At 34.3% G+C, this 19,362-nt stretch overlaps 3 protein-coding genes across 14 annotated transcripts in view; 1 reads left to right on the top strand and 2 right to left on the bottom strand.

The window, feature by feature from the left end:
* LOC118740640 (CD109 antigen-like) overlaps positions 1–19,362 on the top strand; it is a 124,359-nt gene that overhangs the window by 39,065 nt on the left and 65,932 nt on the right. The gene's annotated exons all lie outside the window — the stretch shown is intronic.
* The window catches only part of LOC118740644, a 47,400-nt gene that overhangs the window by 18,883 nt on the left and 9,155 nt on the right, over positions 1–19,362 (bottom strand). The gene's annotated exons all lie outside the window — the stretch shown is intronic.
* Positions 1,869–19,362, bottom strand: part of LOC118741881 (CD109 antigen) — a 41,089-nt gene continuing 23,595 nt past the window's right edge. The window contains 6 exon segments of the mRNA XM_036473858.1: positions 1,869–2,622; positions 2,759–3,298; positions 4,952–5,850; positions 5,925–6,103; positions 9,310–9,502; positions 14,970–15,186. Of these exon segments, the coding sequence (XP_036329751.1) occupies positions 2,053–2,622; positions 2,759–3,298; positions 4,952–5,850; positions 5,925–6,103; positions 9,310–9,502; positions 14,970–15,186 (2,598 nt within the window). The 3' untranslated portion in view covers positions 1,869–2,052.

Here is a 19,362-nt window from a genome sequence, read left to right as displayed (position 1 = left end):
TCATAGTATAAAATTTCGATCTTCCTTTTATTTGTCCTGAATATGAAAAAGAATCTGCGAAGTTCAGAAAAAAGTGTATTGAAAGTAATTTTTGTATGAGGATATTTAATTGAAACTTGTAAAGAAAACCAACTCCCGATTGCGTCTGCATGACTCCTGCACGACTTTACAATTCACTTTAAGTTGGTTTTGTCATAGCTAATTAAAAGTGAGGTATTAATCGAAATCTCGCCAAAAAGCTAACTATAAGTTGGTTAGTTTTAACAATTGATAATTTTTCACTGCAGGGAAAATTTAAAACAACAGCAAAGTTTTTCTAGGAAAAGAAATAATGAAAAATATTTCTTGCGATTTTTCGTGAGATCTGCAGACGGCCATTTAATGCAAAAAAAGCATTTTTTTGTTTAATTTAATTTTTAGAAAGACAAAACAGAATAACGCTAAACCTCCTCGTTAGTAGATCTTTCAATTAGTCTTTCCATGGGTAGAAAAGAGCTTTCCAGAAAGTTGACAGAAATGACGATTGTCTCACGAAGCCCTCTGCCTTTGTGACAGTTTGCAAGAATTGCCCTCCAAGAGGGCATCTGAATAAGCTTGGAATATACATATAGTTTAATAATCTGTTTCAGTTTTGCGACTCAACATATGTATGTATGCTCGTTGTGAGTGAGGCCATCCGTAGAAGACGTGCGCGGAAACTAGGCTTAGGCCCTTATTATGAGCTGCATTCGATTTTCGATCTTCGCTGGCTATCGAAGATCGAAGATCGAAAGTGAAATTCGTATTATGAGCTATGCAAGCGTGTCGAAATTTTCGTTGAGTATCGAATTTTCTGTCGAACAGAATTTTGCTTTCGATGGTGTAGCGAAGTGTTAGAAAATTGTGAAAAATTTATGATTTTGTATATGTTTTCTTACATTTTGGCGGCTAGACATTAATTTTAAACAATTTTTATTAATTGCATGCAGTTCTAACATCTTGAATACTAAACACAAGCTAGAAAGGCTGGTTTTACTTGTGAAAGAAAATCCCAATACTCTGTTGGCACGATCTCAGAGAACAAAATCGTAGAGCTGTTGATAGTTTTAAAATATTTTAAATAGATTTGGCTCACAAACGCCTCTTTAGATGGTCGGAACTTTTTAATGAATCTGTAGACAAATTTCTTAAATATATTTTATATCAAAATATATTCGAAAGACTAATAAACTTAAACTCTCTTAAACATTTGCTACTCCTGGCCAGTTTACTAAGCTCTCATCCTCTGACGAATCGTTGAACCAGAACTCGTTGTACTCATTTTACCACGTTTTTATAAACTTGCTTTCTTTTTTACTTCATTTTAATTAGAACAAATTTACATAAATATGTATAAGCACACTATTTAGTTTGCTCGATTTGTAAACAAAGCTTCTCAGCGGTGAAAAATATACTATTGTGAACAACCTAAATGAGCGAAATTCACAATAGCGCTATTCTTCATCGAATGAGTGCCATAATACCAAATGCAAATTCGTTCGCTCAGCACTTTCGACCACAGTCGAAAATCGAATGCAACTCATAATAGGGGCCTTAATGTCGCCACAATTTGAGTACATTTACTCCCTAGCATCTCTTAACTTTCGGATGAATTTAATTGTGTTTTCGTTGCTTACAAAAAATGTTGCCCTTCCATGGTGCAAAATGTATTTGTTGTTACAATCAGCCGTGCCCTACCCTAGAGCGTGACATATTAAGGACAGCGCACAGAAATTTTTCACGGGGCAATCGAAAGGCGAAACAATAGATCTGTAGGTCGCGGTACATACTAACCTCATATTAACATCTCTCTCTCTCTAAATATGTTCTTTGTAAATATTTAAACCGCATTCATTGTATCTTCATTTCTCTTTATTTCACACACTTTTTATGATGGTTTACAAAAATTTGTTTTCAGTAACTTTAGTACAAATTTACGCATTTATACGAATTTCCAAAAAATTTAGCACACATTTCATTTCATAATATGAATTACAAAAAAAATATATATATATTTATATTTATACATTAAATTTATTGCGCACGTTGAAGCCCATTCGCTTGTTGGCACTTCGTACCACAATCAGCGCCCTCACAAATATCACAAAGCGACGACTGCACTTGATAGTATTCGGTTGCATGACGATTCATATCGTAGTAGTCATACACTTTGACAGCTGCAGGCTTTTGTTTGGCCACCGCATGTGTCCTGGAAGCCTTGACAGGCACACACTTAGCATCGTGTGGCGCTAAACCATCAAAGTACACAATTACTGTTGAATCCGAATTCTTCGTTTCGACGCGTTTGACACGATCCACCGATTCGATGCTTTCGAAGCCTTCGGAATCCGCAGTGTAACCGGATGGTAAGCTAACCTCCATAACGGCCATATTGGACTCTTTCTGTTCATCGTCAGCGCTGTCGGGTACGTACTCGGCACAAACTTCAACAACTAATAATGCTTTATCATCTTTAACATTTGTTTTTACTTGAAAACTAGGTTTTTTATCTTTGTCAGCTAAATTGTAACGATACGATAGTTGTACCATAGATGAACCTTTGCCCTTGGCGGTGAAATCGACTTGACGTGTGGTCTTGGGGAGCTAAGAATTTTAACAAAAAATAAAAAAAATGTTAGACCAAGTTTTCAGCGTTTGTTCTATACTGATGCTAGCGCAAGTTAGCCGAAAAGCTGGAAGTATAAAACAGGAAAAATAATGTTACTTTCCATTAACTTACCACATGTGTTTGCAATACCAACGAATTTTCCGCATTCACTTTAATATTGCCTTTATTCTCTTCGCCGCCGCTTGAAACAAAATCGATATCCATTTCACCACTACCAGAGCCGGTCTTCTCGGCGAAGCTTATGAGCGCTTGCAACCCGACAACCGTGTCTTGTGTTGAAGCAAAACCACCATTGCTGTTGCGCTGAGATATTAACCATTTGATAATGGGCAAAGCATTCACGGCACCTTCCTTGTCCAGCAAAGCGAGCAGCACATAGGAAGTGATCTCTACATCATTGCTGTGTGGATGCCAACTCCAAATGGGTTCCTCTTTTTTAGGCGCTTCGGCTTTTGACCACCATTTACGATCGTTCTCTTGTTTGGCAAGGCTCTGTAGGTTGGTCAGAACCTTGTCAGCCTTAGGGTTCTTGGCAATTTGTAGAGCCAGCGCGGCAATAGAGAGTGCATACTGGTCATCCGTCTGGTCTACGTTGTCCAATAGGTATTTAAGGCCATTTTCGATGGCTGCCTGATACTTAGGTATGTATTCCTGAGAAATAAGTTGAAAGAAAATATGTTTTAGGTTTATTTTGATTTGGAAGAAGATCAAAGGTACGTAAAAAGACAGTATTAAAAATCTATGATACTCTTCTACATAGAAGCTATATAAAGCACGATCCCCGCTTATCGTTTAAACTCTTTCCACTTGTGATCTGTGACTTTGACTTCAATATTTTACAAGTGTGACAATAGTACCCCTGAGGCATATCATACTATATTAATATAATTTAAGGGACCTCACAGCTATACTTTGATATGCCGCATGTGCAAAAATTTCCTTTCTGACATTTATGAAATTTTTGCACATGCACTTCTCAACTGCCGTATAATCAAACTGACTTAAGTTAAATTTGATGGCTCGGCCTATTCGGACGCCAATGCTTTCGGAGTTTTTTTGCTGACTCTGCACGGCTTACAACCATTGTGGAAATAGATGATTACCATTGGCCACAGCCTACCCACATATGTACTTTTTGTTCCAATAAATATTTTGTTTTTGCTTACATGTAAACAACATGGCCTCCTCTTCAACTAATTTATTCAAATTTCATTTTATTTTATTCGTTTTGTCGGGACCAGTACAATACTTTTCACAACCAATTCGGGAACAGATCAGGTTATTTCAGGATCATTTCGTGTCTATTTTCGAATTACCCTGAAATAATCCCCAACTAGTCGCAAAATTGTCCTGAAGTAGTTATAAAGTGGTTCTGAAAAAGTCATAAATTTGTCCTGAAATTATATCGAACAAGTCTTGAAACCGTCCCGAAATGGTACCTTAGTAGTCCAAAAAATCCCGAACTAGGCGCGAAATGGTCATGAAATAGTCCTGTACCGGCCCTGAAATTTTCCTGAACTAGTCAACGAATAGTCCTGAAATGGTACTCAGATAGCCGTGAACCAATCCCGAAATGGTTCCGAACTAGTCTAAAAATGCTCCTCAATATGTCCAATGGGCCTAAAATAGTCCCGAAATGAATCTCACTTAGTTCCAAAATAGTCTTGAGCCAGTCCAGAACTATTCCTCAAATAGTCGTGAACTAGCTTTACAATAGCTCCAAAATTGCCCTGAATAAATTCCGAAATAGTCACGAAATAATCCATAACAAGTACTGAAATGGTGTTGAAATATATTTCTGAACCAGCCCCGAAACGGCCCGAAAAGTCGTGCGCTTGTCCCGATATAATCTCGAACATGTCTTAAAATGGGCCCGAAATGGTCGCTATTAGTCCCAAAATGATCACGATTTAGTCCCAAGATGATGCTCAAGTAGTCCTGAACGATCCCCAAATGGTTCTGAGCTAATCCCATAATTATACTGAACTATTCTCGAAATGTTCCTAAGAAAGCCCTGAACTTATCTTGAAATTGTTCAAAAATAGTCCAAAAATGGTCTTGAAATAGTCGTGAAAAGGCCTGCATAGGTCCCGAAACCGTTAGGAAATTATCCCGAAATAGTTCCAAAAAGGTCCTAAACAGGTCCCGAAATGAGCCAGAACTAAGCCCGGAACGGTGCCAAAATAGACAAGCAATGGACCTGAAATAGCACTGAGCTAGTCCAGAAATGTTCATTTCAACATACAAGAAGCAGTTACAAATATTTAAAAAAAAAAAATTGATTTGAGATACCTTGCGACTTACCTCATTTTCCAGAAACGCCAACAGCACGAATGCCGTCAATCCCAACTCATTCTGATGCGCGGAGTCAAACAGTTTACCATATTCTGGGTAACTGCCATTTGGCGCCTGCTTCGATGCCAAAAAGTCCAATCCCGCAACAATAATTTTGGGATCAATATCAGTGTACTTAGCAGCCTGATGGAATGAACGTACCACATATGCGGTCAGCCAAGTGCTGCCGGATTTGTCAGATTTACCGAAGGCACTGTATGACCCATCATCATGTTTATAAGTTAGTTCGCGTTGATAACCAATATCGAGGAATTTCTTCGCCTTTTCCTTAATCGCCGGCATATTCTGTGCGATAGCTTCCAGGTAACGCAAAACTAATATGTTTGGTACAAAATTCACCATATTTTGTTCACCACAGCCATAGGGCATGCGCACCAATTTATCAAGATTTTTTACAGTTGGACCCAACAAATCACCCACCACTGAGAATTCAATGTACTCGGAATCGGGTACAGCTTCGGTGGGCACATCAATACTCAATTTTTCGCTATGTTCTGGTTTATCTTTAAGATTAATGAAAACGGCACGATTTTCGTACTGTGTCACGCCTTCGGGTTCAACTTTGAGCGATTGGTGAATAGCATCGCCAGCTAGCGGTGTAGTGGCTGTTATTTTTAAGGTAACCTGACCAACTTTCTTCGGACGTATCATAAAGGAGACGCTCTTGCCAGTATTGGATGGAATCGACACACGTTTAGTGCGTTTTATCTCATCCAAAGGATTATCCTCGATCTCATTGGTAGCCTCGACGAATTCGTACTCTTTGTCTGTATTGTCCATGACTACCTCTGCGTCCAAAGCCTTTTCCATGTAGTTGAAAATGATGACAGGTATGGCAATGACCTCACCTTAGGGGGCAGGAGACGAGAGGTTAAAAATTTAAAATTGTAAGAGATTTGAACTAACTGGCGCTATTACTTACCGCGCTTTACCGAATATGGCAAATTGGTTGAAACGAAAAATGGTTGGAAAACTTGTATTTTCGTTGGATCTGCGGTGAGCGCAAAACCACTCTTGGGATTCAAGGAAAAGCCAGTAACAACCCAAGAGGTAATCGTATCAGGTATCTTCTTGGTCAGTGAGAAACTTTCGCCATCGGTGCTGAAGGATGTGAAGGAGTTCAAGAGAGATTGAAAGGAGGAAAAATAAATCGAAATATTAATTCCAGTTAAAAGTTAAGTTTTAGATGAAGGCACAAAAAAAGCGAAAACACAATGTGCGGCAAATAGAAAGCGACAAGCAAAATTTGTTATTTAGTTTCGTCAAAATTCAATACATTAGAGGAAACATGCAAATTAGTGGAGTGCAGGGTTAGTATGTAAAGATTGAGTAAATACATATGTGCAGTTGTTGTTAAAGGTAAAAGTAACAAAAATGTTGTATTAGCTTTGGTGCAAATATGGAACTTAAAACGTTTTTTTTTTTTTTAAAATAGTGAAAGCACACAACTTTTTGTGAAAGCTCAATTTCTTTAGAATAAAAGCTACTAGCAAGCAAAACGTGCAAAAGGGGCATTCGGTATATACAATAACTGGGAAATATTTACAAAAAAAATTAAACATTAATTTTACTAAAAAAATACTAAAGCTGACTACGTACAAAGCTTTTAATCATTTCTACGCCACACTACTTCTGGCGCATTCGTTTTAATAGCAAAATACTTTCGCAAAAAAAAATATTACTGAGACTTTTTTTTACTTTGACAGTTCATGGTTGCTTAAAATCCAGGCTTCAAGAAAATTTCTACGCAGCTCGACAACCTGATTTCCCATGTAAGACGATTCAGCGCTTAACGAATCCTGTACGTGCTTCCTAATCGGACCGCCAATCATGTCGGATAAAAATGAATTGTGTCCTTTCTTCTGAACCTCATGAATGTATGCGTACAGATTAACTTCATGCAAGTATGTGTGTTTGTTTGTGTAAAAGTGGCATAGTGATTTTGGATGACAAGCCGAACAGAAAGAATTAGAAAAAAAAAATTATAAGAGTTTTGATTATTTTTATTTTTTATTATTGTGGCATAATAACTTCTATATCATTATAAATATTGAGATCATCATCACCCTACATACATATGCATGTAGGTATATGGTTTTCGAATACCGGAAGTGAAACTTCCTTTGATTCATTTCTAGTTAATTTCTTAATGCAGAAGTTTGTAATACTCTTTATATTTGTGGTGGAGGTTCACACCAAAACATTGCATTTCTATCGAAATTTTAAATGAGGGAACGAAAAAATACAACAAACCTTCGGTTACGTCGCCAGTGTTCGACTATATAGAGGCAGGAGGGAAAAATAGTTAACGTTCGTTTGCTGAAACCTGAGATGTGCCTTAATTTTTCTTCGCTCTTATGAATACCTTACCGAAAATTTCCAACATTTGTAATTTGCCAAATCCACAAGAAGGGAGATCATGCGGTTTACGCCAGCATCCAGAGACGATAAACGATTTACCGCGACAACAGAGCCGAGAGCGCAGCTTTTTACAGCCTAGAGAATGAGACAAATGTGGTTTGTCTAGCGGTGAACAGGGACAAGACAATGCACCTCTTGGCAACAAGCAAATACATAGTTTTTGTGTAATCGGAAACACTTCATTACTGGAAGTTAAAACTTTGAAGTAGTAGTTGTGAAGGCCTTTGTCTTCCTAGCATAGTCAGCATAAACACCATCTGGCCGGCAGGAGATCGAGCGAAATAGAACTCTAGTCAGCAGGTGCTACTACGAGCTCGTTAGGCAATTGAAAAAGAGTGCACTCTCTCCACGAACAAAAATCACGCTTTAAAAACCATCGAAAAAATATGAGGTTTTAGAAACTTTCGAGTGCAGTTTTCAAAACAGACCAAACGAGCTTAACCTTTATATGGACATAGACAACGGTTGCGATGCCTTAGACGTATGTACATATGTACATACATTTCATAGAGATGGATGATGATGATCCGATGAAAATATTCTTTGATTCGGCACTCATGGGTGGAAAGAAAAGAAGGGCGGCAACGATCACAATGGAAGGGCCGAGTGCGGAAGACCTTCTCGGCATTCAGGATGAACAACTGGTGCAAATTCGTGAAGCGTTTGCGGTGCCGTATAAGAAGAAATACCAAGTAAACACCACCACCAAGTTTTTATTGAGTTTTGTCGGGTGATGAATTTTTGAACTCGTTAAATCTCTTATTCTATATTTCAAAATATTCTTAAAATAATTCTTCACCGGCTGAGACACTTAACAAATAATTTAATTTTTATTAATTCTCTAATAAATTTTTTTTGTTGATATTGACAAAAAAAAGAATGGTTCGAAATGGTTTTCTGCACCCCTGTAAACTGTACAAATAGCGGCTGATAAAAGAACTTATTTGCTTCGGATCCTAAAGAGTTACCAAGTAACCAAGGAACCTTGTTCAGATTGACTCTGTGAACCTAATTATCGAAAGTCTTTAAAAACAATATTTACTCTATTATGTTGCTATTATATTTATGTTTCTTAGAGTAAATAGAATAGTTTTAGGCTATTTATAATGTTTTTCACCATTTCCTTTTTTTTGTGTATTTGTGCAAATTAATTTACTGCTCTATTCACACGCAAAGTCATAACTCGCCGAAATGACTACTGTCATAGCTGGGGTGCCAAAAAAATATGCTACAAAAACTTCATTGAAAAGCACATTTCTAATTTTTGTGTGCACCTTTTATGAGCTTACGGGGCATTTTTTTCGGAATACTTTTAGACGAAGACCGTATGACAGTAGTAATTTCGGCGAGATCTGTCATCACGTTAGAGTGAGTTTAGTCACGAAATAAATAACGAAAGTTTCTACGAGAAACAGATTAAAAAAAATTAAAGCGTAAAGTTTAATGAAAATTTATTTTCCAAGGTAAGGCGTTAGTTTAAAAAATCTCAATTTATGTATTTTCACAATTGAAGTATGTAATATGTTTTTTATTTTATTCTAAAAATGAATCGAAGAAATGCATTTAAAAAATCGCAATCGTACAAGTTTGAAAACAGAAAAAAGTGTTCAAAAACGTCAAATAATAAAAAAAATCTTCGCTGACATCGCAGAAAGGAATTATACCCAAAATAGCAGGTAATGAATTATGAAATGTTAGTAAATTGTTTATTGACCTCAGCAGTGGGGCTATTCTCAAAAAGCCATTCGAAAATTGTCGCTAACTTGTTTGAGAATAGCCTCACGGAGTTGAAATTACGTATTGCACTTTACTCTTTTAGCTCTTTAATCTTGCTTCCGTAAAAACCTCGATCGGTATATAAAGTCTTAACAAATTTCATTATTTACATGTCGTTGTTATCGAAAATCCATGACTCAGCAAATTCTTGACGAATCTTTGGACTTATATTTGCGTCAATTGGGCTTGCTGAGGTAGTTGCATAGAACATTGGTGGTGAAGTTGTAGTAATAAAACCATTAAATGCTGCCATTGCAGGGATAGGCCGACCGAGAGCTAAAGGCCTGATATGATAGAAGATTTCTAGAAAAATGCATAAGTTTCAGCGAATTAGGCACGAGGTAGGCATGGTCAAATACAGTAAAAAGGGGAACTCAAACGAACATACATACATAAATAGATTATAATAAAATATTTAAGAAAATATATGTGCAAAATCCGCGATATTTAAATTTACAGCAAATGGTGATTTTTCTAATAAATAGTAATTCAAAAATGAGCCAAAATAGGGATAATAGTGACAAAACCTCACATAAATCTGGAATAAAAATTGTCTTACAGTTTTAATACAATAAGTTTCCTAAAAACTGGCATAAAGAGTAATATTAAACTTATTAAGAAAAGATGAGAAGAAGAAACCTAAAACAGGCATAAATAAAGTATTTATTCAAAGCTAAAAAAAATATACTTCGATTTTTTAGTGAAGCACCATTAAGCTAGAGTAAAAATGCACTAAAAATTTACGTAAAGAGTGGCATACAATAAGATTGGGAAACTGGTGTAAAGACTGGCATGAAAAGTGCTATCATTTTGGAGGTCAAAAGTACATACATATGTTAAAGACTATTAATTGGTGTATAATAAAAAGAAAATCAAACTGGTATAAATAATTTTCGATTTGTGGATGATGCTTTATTAAGCTAGAGTAAAAAGTGGTTAAAAAACTATTATAGAAACTAATATAAAATTGAGTACTAAACTGTTATAAGATAAGGTCATAAACTGGTATAAAAATGTGTGTCATAATGCCATAAAAGTAAGATATAAGCTGGTATAAAATTAAGTAATAAGGGGTTGTAAAATTCAGCAATAAACTGGTATAAAATTAAGTAACAAACTGATATAAAACAAAGCAATAAATTGGTATAAAACAAAGTAATAAACTGATAAACTTATGTAATAAATTTATTTAGAATAAAGTAACAAACTGGTATAAAATGAAGTAATAAACTGATACAAAATAAAGTCATAAACTGGTATAAAATTAAGTAATAAACTGCTGATTAGCTCATTGAGAGAGCAGACCAGAATGATTGCATGTGTGTATATGAAAAAAATATTTATTAGTGCAAAAAAGGTGGGTAGACACTGAGGCAAATGGTAAAGCCCAGTTACCACCTCTGCATGATTGTAAGTCATGCAGAGTCTGCAAAAGACTCCGGAACAGTTTCCTGAGGATGCATCAGACTAGGCCGAGCATACTTTGAAGTGCCACCAAAATAAAACTTTAGAAAGTTTTATTATCTACATGGCAGTTGAGAAGTGCACATGCAAAAATTTCATAAATTGCACAAAGACAGTTTCTGCACATGCAGCGATGTTAGCAGTCGCGCCTAAACCACTGGTGCAAAACTAAATAATAAACTTGTATAAAATTTATTAATAAACCGGTATGAAGTAAAGGAATAAACCGGTAAAAAATCAAATAATAAACTGGTATACAATTAAGTAATAAACTGGTGTAAAACCGGGGTAATACACTAGCACAAAATCGAGTAATAAAGTGGTATAAAACCTAGTAATAAACTGGTATACAAACTAACCTGAAAAGAGTTAATAAAATGGCTGATTTATGTCAAAAATACCGATATCAAGCTGGTTTACAAAATTCTTAACTCATTTCCTTTTGAATTAAGTGCATTAGCTAAAATAAAATTTTTATAGAAACGTATGTAAATACCTAGAAAAAAATCCTATGTAGAAGATATATATATATAACTAGTATACTAGCCGTATAAAAACTAGTATATAGTATAATACTATTATAAAACTGGCATAAAATGGCATATCAATTTATGTGAAGTTTCGTCAAGCTGGAGCAATAAGCATGAAGTCTTTCAAAGAAGCAAAACGTACTTCTTTTGGAGCAGTGCCAGGCAAAATGCACCCACAGACACCTAGCACACTCAGCGCACATAGCCTCGAGAGGTTGTGAGGGCAATTCCGAGACTGTCAGATAGACCTGGTCGGTCCTAATGCTATAGGCAGAACTTTGCAATTACTTTCTTAGTTTGATAGCTGACTTTAAAAGGATTTCATGATCATACACATTTTCTTCCTTGGTGGGTCATAAAAATCGCCAAAGTCAAGTTTTCTTCATACATAACTCTTTTATTTATTACTTGAATTGAAAGTGTGGTACATGATTGAAAAGAAAATTGAGTACTGTAAACCTTTCTTACATCCTTTCTCTCGAGAATGTCCACTTAGTCTACTAAGTTCAAGTAACAAAATTTCTACTTCAATTAATTTCGACTTGGTATTGTTATCTCTGTAAATTTAGAAGAAGGTGTAAAGTAACTTCACCGGGGCTAAATGAGTTCCGCTCAAGGCTTACGAACGAATCTAATTTCTTATGCTGAATTTATACGTCGATTGCTAGACCAGCTATTGTGAGGTGACAAGTCTTAAACTACTTAGCAAGGTACAACGGATATGTATGATCTGAATTAGCTGAGCTAATGAGGTAGCTCTTCATTTAAGAGAAACAGCTCAATAGCACCCGAGACTCCTGGGATACTCTCGTATTCTAAACTAATTTAGTTCTTGATTTGCCCGACAGAACGAACTGTTATGTTCAAATTTCATTCTGAATATAAATTTCTCCGTGGAGATCCCAAGCATGGAGGTTGTATTAAAATTTTCACAGATTCTTCGAACCTTAATGGCATAGTGGGAGGAAACCGATTTTTCTGCGAAACCCTATACTTTTCTGCTCATTTATTTTACCAGATTATATTAGTGCTTTACAGGCTGAGGTTACAGCCGGAGATAGCTGTAAAGAACAGTCTTAGTATTGTTTAAGTTCCCGATCAAACGGATATGGAGAGATCTGTATGGGCACGAACTTGGTGGAATCGAACAAGATATTCTTTATGAAGAGATATAACACCATCGGAGCTCAGATGAGCCATTCTCCTCCTTTCTTCGCCAACATATATTTGTGGAGTAGCGGATAAAAATTTTAATGCCCGCCGAGGTTCATCCGAGACTATAACTGTATGAGTAAGGGGGGAGATAATCTTTTCCAGTTGTCATTTCAATATGTACATTCTTTTACGAAGAGTTTTAAATCTCGATTAATACCTTGTTAAAAATATTTTAAAAACTGGTATAAAATAGTTATACGTTTTTATTAAATTTGGTATAAAGCTGGTTGGTATAAGACTTGGATAAAAAGATAAAAACTCATGCAAAGTTTTGTGTTAAAGATACTAAATTTGTTTTATGTAAACTAGTATAAAACTTAAAAATAGTTAAACCAGTATAAAAACTTGCAATATTCTGGTGCATATTTGTTTTAAAATAGTCTATCAAAAAGGTCCTCAAACACAAGATTTGGCATAAAAACTGACCTGGTATAATTTAAATCAAAAAAAATCAACCATAAAAGTATTTAACATAAAATGTGGTATGAAACTAGTATAAAATGGTTTCAAACTGGCGTGAAGCGAATACAAAACTCGCATGAAACTTGTACAAAAACTGTTATAAGAGCCGTATAAAGTTTTTTTGTTGGTTTACAATTTTGTGTCCATCTATTATTAAATTTGGTAAGAAAACTAGTATAAAATTTGGTATAAAACTGGTATAAGACTTTTACAATTATTTGTATTACAATCAATATAAAAATCTATAAAAATTTGTTTAAAACCTAATAAAAAACGCCGATAATAAAACTGGTATAAAAAATTAAATTGGTATAACTACATCTAAAAAAAAAATACGTATTAAAACTATTAAACACTCTGACTCTGGCTCGCAAAAAACTGTTATAAAAACTGACAAACAACTGGTATGAAACCCGTATAAAATTTTATGTTGGTTTAAAATTCTGTGTAAATATCTTATTAAATTTGAGAAGAAACCACTATAAAATTTGGTATAAAATCTGCTATAAAACTCTTACAATCATTTGCACTACAATAAATATAAAAACTGATAAAAACTGGTTTAACACCTATTAAACAAAGCTGATATAAAACTGGCATAAAAAATAAAATTGGCATAAACATATCTAGTAAAAAATTAGATATTGTAATCATATATGTAATACTCCTATATTGGCAGTAAGAGCTAGTACCGTCCGAAAACACTACAGTACAGATATATCAATAAACACGTACGAAAGAAAAGGAACACATACGTTTATAAATAAACATGTACACGACACATTTACAAAAACGGCACTCAAGTACACAATACATTGACAAAAACAGTACTAGACTGTCTCGCTTTGATTTCGGAATGCTTACACATTGAGATGTTAGCTTACTACCAATATAGAAGTATTACATATATGATTATAATTGTTAACCACAAAAGCTGGCAATCATTGATACATAAAAATACAAAGAGCAGGCATTCACAATAAATATTAGTGAAAAATATTATTCACGCAAATGAAGCTTTACAAAACGCTCGAAATCTTATTTAGTATACAAAAATTTTTAGCCAAATCATACGCCATCAAGAAGCCTAAATTTTCAAAAATCCAATTTTCAATCAAATTGCGACGCGCTTGCAATGCCAAAGCAGCAACACCCTCCAGCGGCCCAGCAGTGGTGCAGCTGGCTGTCATCGTCCATGTGCTTGTAGAAGTTTGTCTGCGATTACCGGAAGCGCCACTAATTGGCACATGGCCACCACTGGAACCCGCTGCTGTAGGTCGCGTTTTTCTATGGCCTATTTGAAAAATATATTGGAATGCATGAGGGGAAGTGTAAATGATCTGACTATGATTGCGGGTATTATTCCTTAATACCTATAAAAAATGATTCATTCAGGTAAATATTGCATGCATCCGTAAAAAATATTTACTTAAATATAACTGCTTAGACTAAATTTAACATAAAATCAATGTTTTAATTTTGACTGATAATTTTGAATGCTTCGATTTTTTGGTTCTATGAAATGAAATTTCCAAATGAAGTATGCACCCAATGCATTCTCGAGCACAATGCACTTTAAATAAAAAAGTATTAACAAGTTTTTATTACTCAAGAGTTTCAAATATCCAGTTTTCCAAAAACGTTTTGCGTACTGCGATTACTGGTGTTGGTGGTCTTACTACCCAATTTTCGGTTTCGATTTCGGCTTTTTTATAATGTCTACGAAATGGTAAAGGACTCTGATGGTAGCGTACTCGTGAGCTTATTCTCGATCGAAGAAAAATATCATTTCCGAATGGATACTTCTGAATAGGATAATGTCTGATAAGATAATGATGGCGCAAAGCTGCAAGTTATGGAGTCCAAAAGAGAGAGAGAGAGAGAGCAAAACAATTTTTATTTCGATCGTGAATAGCAAATTAAAAAGTTTTCAGTATTTTTTTCGATGACACAATGGGCGGAAAACGCGTGTAAGAGAAGCAGTAAAAGGAGTAGAAATGTTATAGTATTATTTGTTAAGCGTTAAGTGGCATTTATGAGGTTTACAATTACTTAGCATCAAGTGGCATTTCACATCCATGTGTGCTCTTTGTTCGTACGTATCGGTGGGTGTACAGGTCGCTCATGTAAATGTGCCGCAAAATATGCTATATCATCTATGCCATCTTCTCTCAAAGCGGCTTTTGCGGCAATAAGATCAAGATCATGGAAAATAAGCTCTTCTTCTGGTATCGGAGAGATGGTCCAATATGTAAGCTCAACCTCTATTGAGTTTAAATAAATACGAAATAAGCGAGTGATATTTCCCTTTAGAATCTACACATGTGCATACATATCTTTCGTGTACCAATATGTATGTAAATATTTTCACGTTATTCATTTTCCCAACAAAAATGTTTCTACAAAACTCAGTAAACTTATTGAATATTTTATAAATTTAACGCACATGAAAACTAAAAAAACTGGCGGACATGTGCTCTGAAAGCAACTTATTGGAAGGTGACTTGTATGCTTTTGAAGTGTGTTGACCAAAAACATTGCAAAAAAGCCGCCAATTACATCCCGAAAATATCTTAAATTTGGTATATACATACATACATATATACGTCTGGGCCACAAGGACAATGTTATCTTATTGAACTTTGGAGCGGATGACGCACCTGGTATATCATATGTATCTTCACTCCATAGCAGCCATAATCAGCTAGAGAAGCTTTTTAAAGCTTTCCAAAAAAAGAGCTTAAACTCCCTGATCAATACTTCTCTCGTGCGGTATTGAAAAGGGAGAGCTTTAAACCTGTGCCTGCCTTTATAAGGCAGTAACGGCCAGTGAGATCTTTTACTCTCTGCGAGTATATATAAAATGCATAGAATGCTTTAAAAAGCATACTAAATACGTGAGATATGTTTGGGTCGTGCCCAAAAGCTGCTATGAGCACAGTAAAATCTCTCGACGCTGGCACTAGGCCGGTGATGGGCCCCGCCTTGCCCGCGGGCAAAGCTTTATTAAGCTTTCTATACATTTTATATAGTCGCGTGCAGAGTAAAAGCTCTCTCTGCCCATCGCTGCACCAGGCTATTCCGACGATAAAACCGTTTTCGAGCTAAATACATGAGTATTGGTTCTGGTAGTAATAAAATATACATACATAAGGGAGTTTTCTATGTGTGCGTATCAGACCGAAGTCATACTTAAATTTTCTGGGTCTGAAATTGGTGAGATAAAATTCCACTCCCTTCCCTCTTCCGTCTACAAAAAGCCGAATTCAGACGGTCTGAAAATACTACGAATCTTTGCGTTCAAATGGATATTAGAAGTTATTTAAAACGATGCACAGTGGTTAGAAACTGGAGTTTATTGTTCATAATCCTCCGGAGCCTTCATTTCTCAAAAAATTGTATTAACAAATGTTTGTTAATGCAAAAAAAATAATTCTTTTAATGAAGGCCTATAAAATTTACAAGAGACTTTTTGAGTCCGGTTTTTGAATTTTCATTTGTTTATATAAAATTGTGTAATGCAAAGTGCAAAGAATGTAGCAATTTTGAAGGATATCACAAGAAAACTTTGAATGTTATAAAAAATTGTCAAAGTTTTTTATTTTTTTATTTTTTAAATGAAACCCCATAAAAATTCACCAAAACAATAAAAATTTGAATTTTCGGAAAAGTTTTTGGTATGCAGTATAATAGCTTATAAAATTTTAGTGTCATAAAGTGCGAGTTTCAAGTGGCTAAGAAAGGCATTCCATATAAAAAAACATTTCGAGTACAATTTTTTATGGAAGAAAATGTCTAGCATAGTCAACAAAACAATTACTAAAAATCAACGCGAGTTCTCAGCCAATTGAATTTTGCACGGCATATTTACCTAATTTTTTTCTGAAAATTCAAAAAACAAAAAGAAATTAATTTTGGTGAATTTTTTTTAAAAAATTTAAAAATTCTCTTACGAATTTTTCTTGAACTATACATTTGAATTTTATTACTCTAAAATTAAAAAAAAAAAATACTTCTATGGTACTTTGGATCAAAAAATGTATAATAAATAAATCAAAATTTAAAAATCGGTCCGTAAATTTTATAAGTTTTAATGAAACAAATTGATTGAAAAATTAACGCTCTAGAGGATTATGATCAGTAAATTCCAATTCCAAACCACTGTACGACGCCAAAGACAAACCAGCACTGACCGCGAACCTAAAGCGAAAAAAAGTTTAGCTGAAAATATTGTATTTTTAACATCGAAAGGGATTGTCGCAACTATTCTAACCCAACCTAACATTATCAAGACACTTAATTAATTAACTTTGAGGAACTATAACTAAAGCTTCTATGCATTCTCTTCGTCTTAATTTAGTTCAAAAAAAATACAGAAGTTTATTGCTAATTTTCCAAGTAAGTAAAACTTGGCTCCAAAATAATAACAAAGTAAAATAGAAAAACTCATTCAAAGTGCGCATATACATACTTATTAGGGTGTCTCTCAAAAAATATGATAATTTAAATTTTTGTATGGGACACCTCCTTATTTTGTTTTATGTGCAAAATAAGAACTTCCACGAAAATTTTAAACCAATTTTTAGGGGTCTTTACTTACCAAGGTTTGACAAATTTAAAGCCTGATAAATTCGACATTTTATTGAAAATGATTCGTTTAAATTCATTCAATAGGCTTCACAGACGGTCATATGTTTAAGTTTTTTCCGAATAAGTGTAGCATTCCTCAAATTTTTGCTAAGTTCTAAATAACACTGATTTACAAATAAATTCTTACATTTTTTCTATGAGTAGGTTTTGAGATAATGGAATTTTTGTGTATTTCCGTTGTAGGATTTTAGTAAATTTGTTTTTGCTAAACGGATAAGGCCTCTTATTACAAAGAGTTATTCATTTGAAAGACAATTAAAATACGCGTCAAACGGTATACCAAATGTTGTGAACGGCCCAAAACTGAGTTGTAGCTACTAAAAAAAAATTATTTTTGCAAACCCTAGTAGCCAACATTGAAAACCATTTTAGAAATTCGAAATTTTCTGGGGACAAAAGATGTCTCATACAAAATTATGATGTTGATATTTTGAGGACAACCTTAATACATACATATGTATTTTGTATGTACCATTTTTCGGTTTGTTGCGCAGCGAAATTATATTAAAATAAAATACGGCCAATTTTTAAGGAAATACATAGATTTTGGATAAAATTTAATGATAAAACAGCACATATTTAAGCTACAATACAATACAATTTACTATTAAATTATTTTCAAGGCAGTGTTACATACTTATACCAAGTTTTGAGCGTTACAAACCAAATATTTACTACTTGAGCACCACACCCCCGTACATGCAATACGTAAAATATTAAAGATTTACATATCTACGTATAGTATGTGTAGGTATAACAAAGTTATTTACATATCTTTGCCGCTAAATACCCAGACTTCAGCAAAATCTTTACGTAAGTTCATTGATGTGGTTACTTTCGTGGTTCCCTCACTTTCGCTATCAATCTCACTTTCATTCTCTTCAAATGCGAGTGGCATAAGTATCACATCGTTATCCCATAGTAGAACCTTATGTGGATCTATATATGTAGGTAGTTATTTATTCCAATATGTCAAAAATTAAGTATGTATTTATTTTCTTCATGTGCTTGCAAGAAGATACCACGTAACACAGGGCTTGAGTTTAGCCTTTAGTTCTCTCTAATTGCATAGAATTTTAGATAGCCTCCAAAAAAATCATTTCGCGAAATCAAAACCTTTTTTTCTTGGGTTTGAGGTATAACTTAACATTCTACGTATTTAAATGAAAATATGATTTTTTCTTGTATCGGATAAAAATATAGATCACTAGCGCCCGAAAATCTCAAAATATTTTTTTCAAACGTTTATTTTTATGCAGAAATCTTTCTAAATCATCTCGATGCATTTCTGCATCAAAAAGAAAATTTTGTTGAAAATTTAGTTTATGTTTTTTGGTGTTAGTGCTCAATATGGTCATAAGGGGGTCCTTAAACATCCGAAATTCGATAAAAATTCCTTCTATATTTTTTCTTCTTTATGTGTATGTATAAAGTTTTATAGGTGTAGGAGGACGGTAACCCTTGCATACACAGAATTGTACAGTTTTTAGAGCTGCATCAAAGTAACTGCACATTTTTTCATTTTTTTCGGTAATGGTTAAGTTAGGTTAACATGGCAATTCTGGCAAGTGCCTTTCAACTCACCACAGTCTTTCAAAATATGAAATTCTTTCGAAAGACTAATTCAAAGATCTACCATGGGGAGGACTAAGCATTATATGTTTGTATTTTAGCAATCAGTTTTCTAAAAATCAAATGAAATTAAAAAAATATATATTTTTTCTTTCTAAAATAACAAAAACCAAAAATTTTAAGAAAATTAATTAAAAAGAAAATTGATTAAACAACAAAGAAGAAAACAATAAATTAAGTTTCTAAACATTAAATGATATTAAATACTAT

This window comes from Rhagoletis pomonella, unplaced genomic scaffold, assembly GCF_013731165.1.
Source record: "Rhagoletis pomonella isolate Grant_MI unplaced genomic scaffold, Rhpom_1.0 Rhpom_scaffold_00006, whole genome shotgun sequence".
NCBI lineage: Eukaryota > Metazoa > Arthropoda > Insecta > Diptera > Tephritidae > Rhagoletis > Rhagoletis pomonella.
This window is presented reverse-complemented; position numbering and strand designations above follow the sequence as displayed.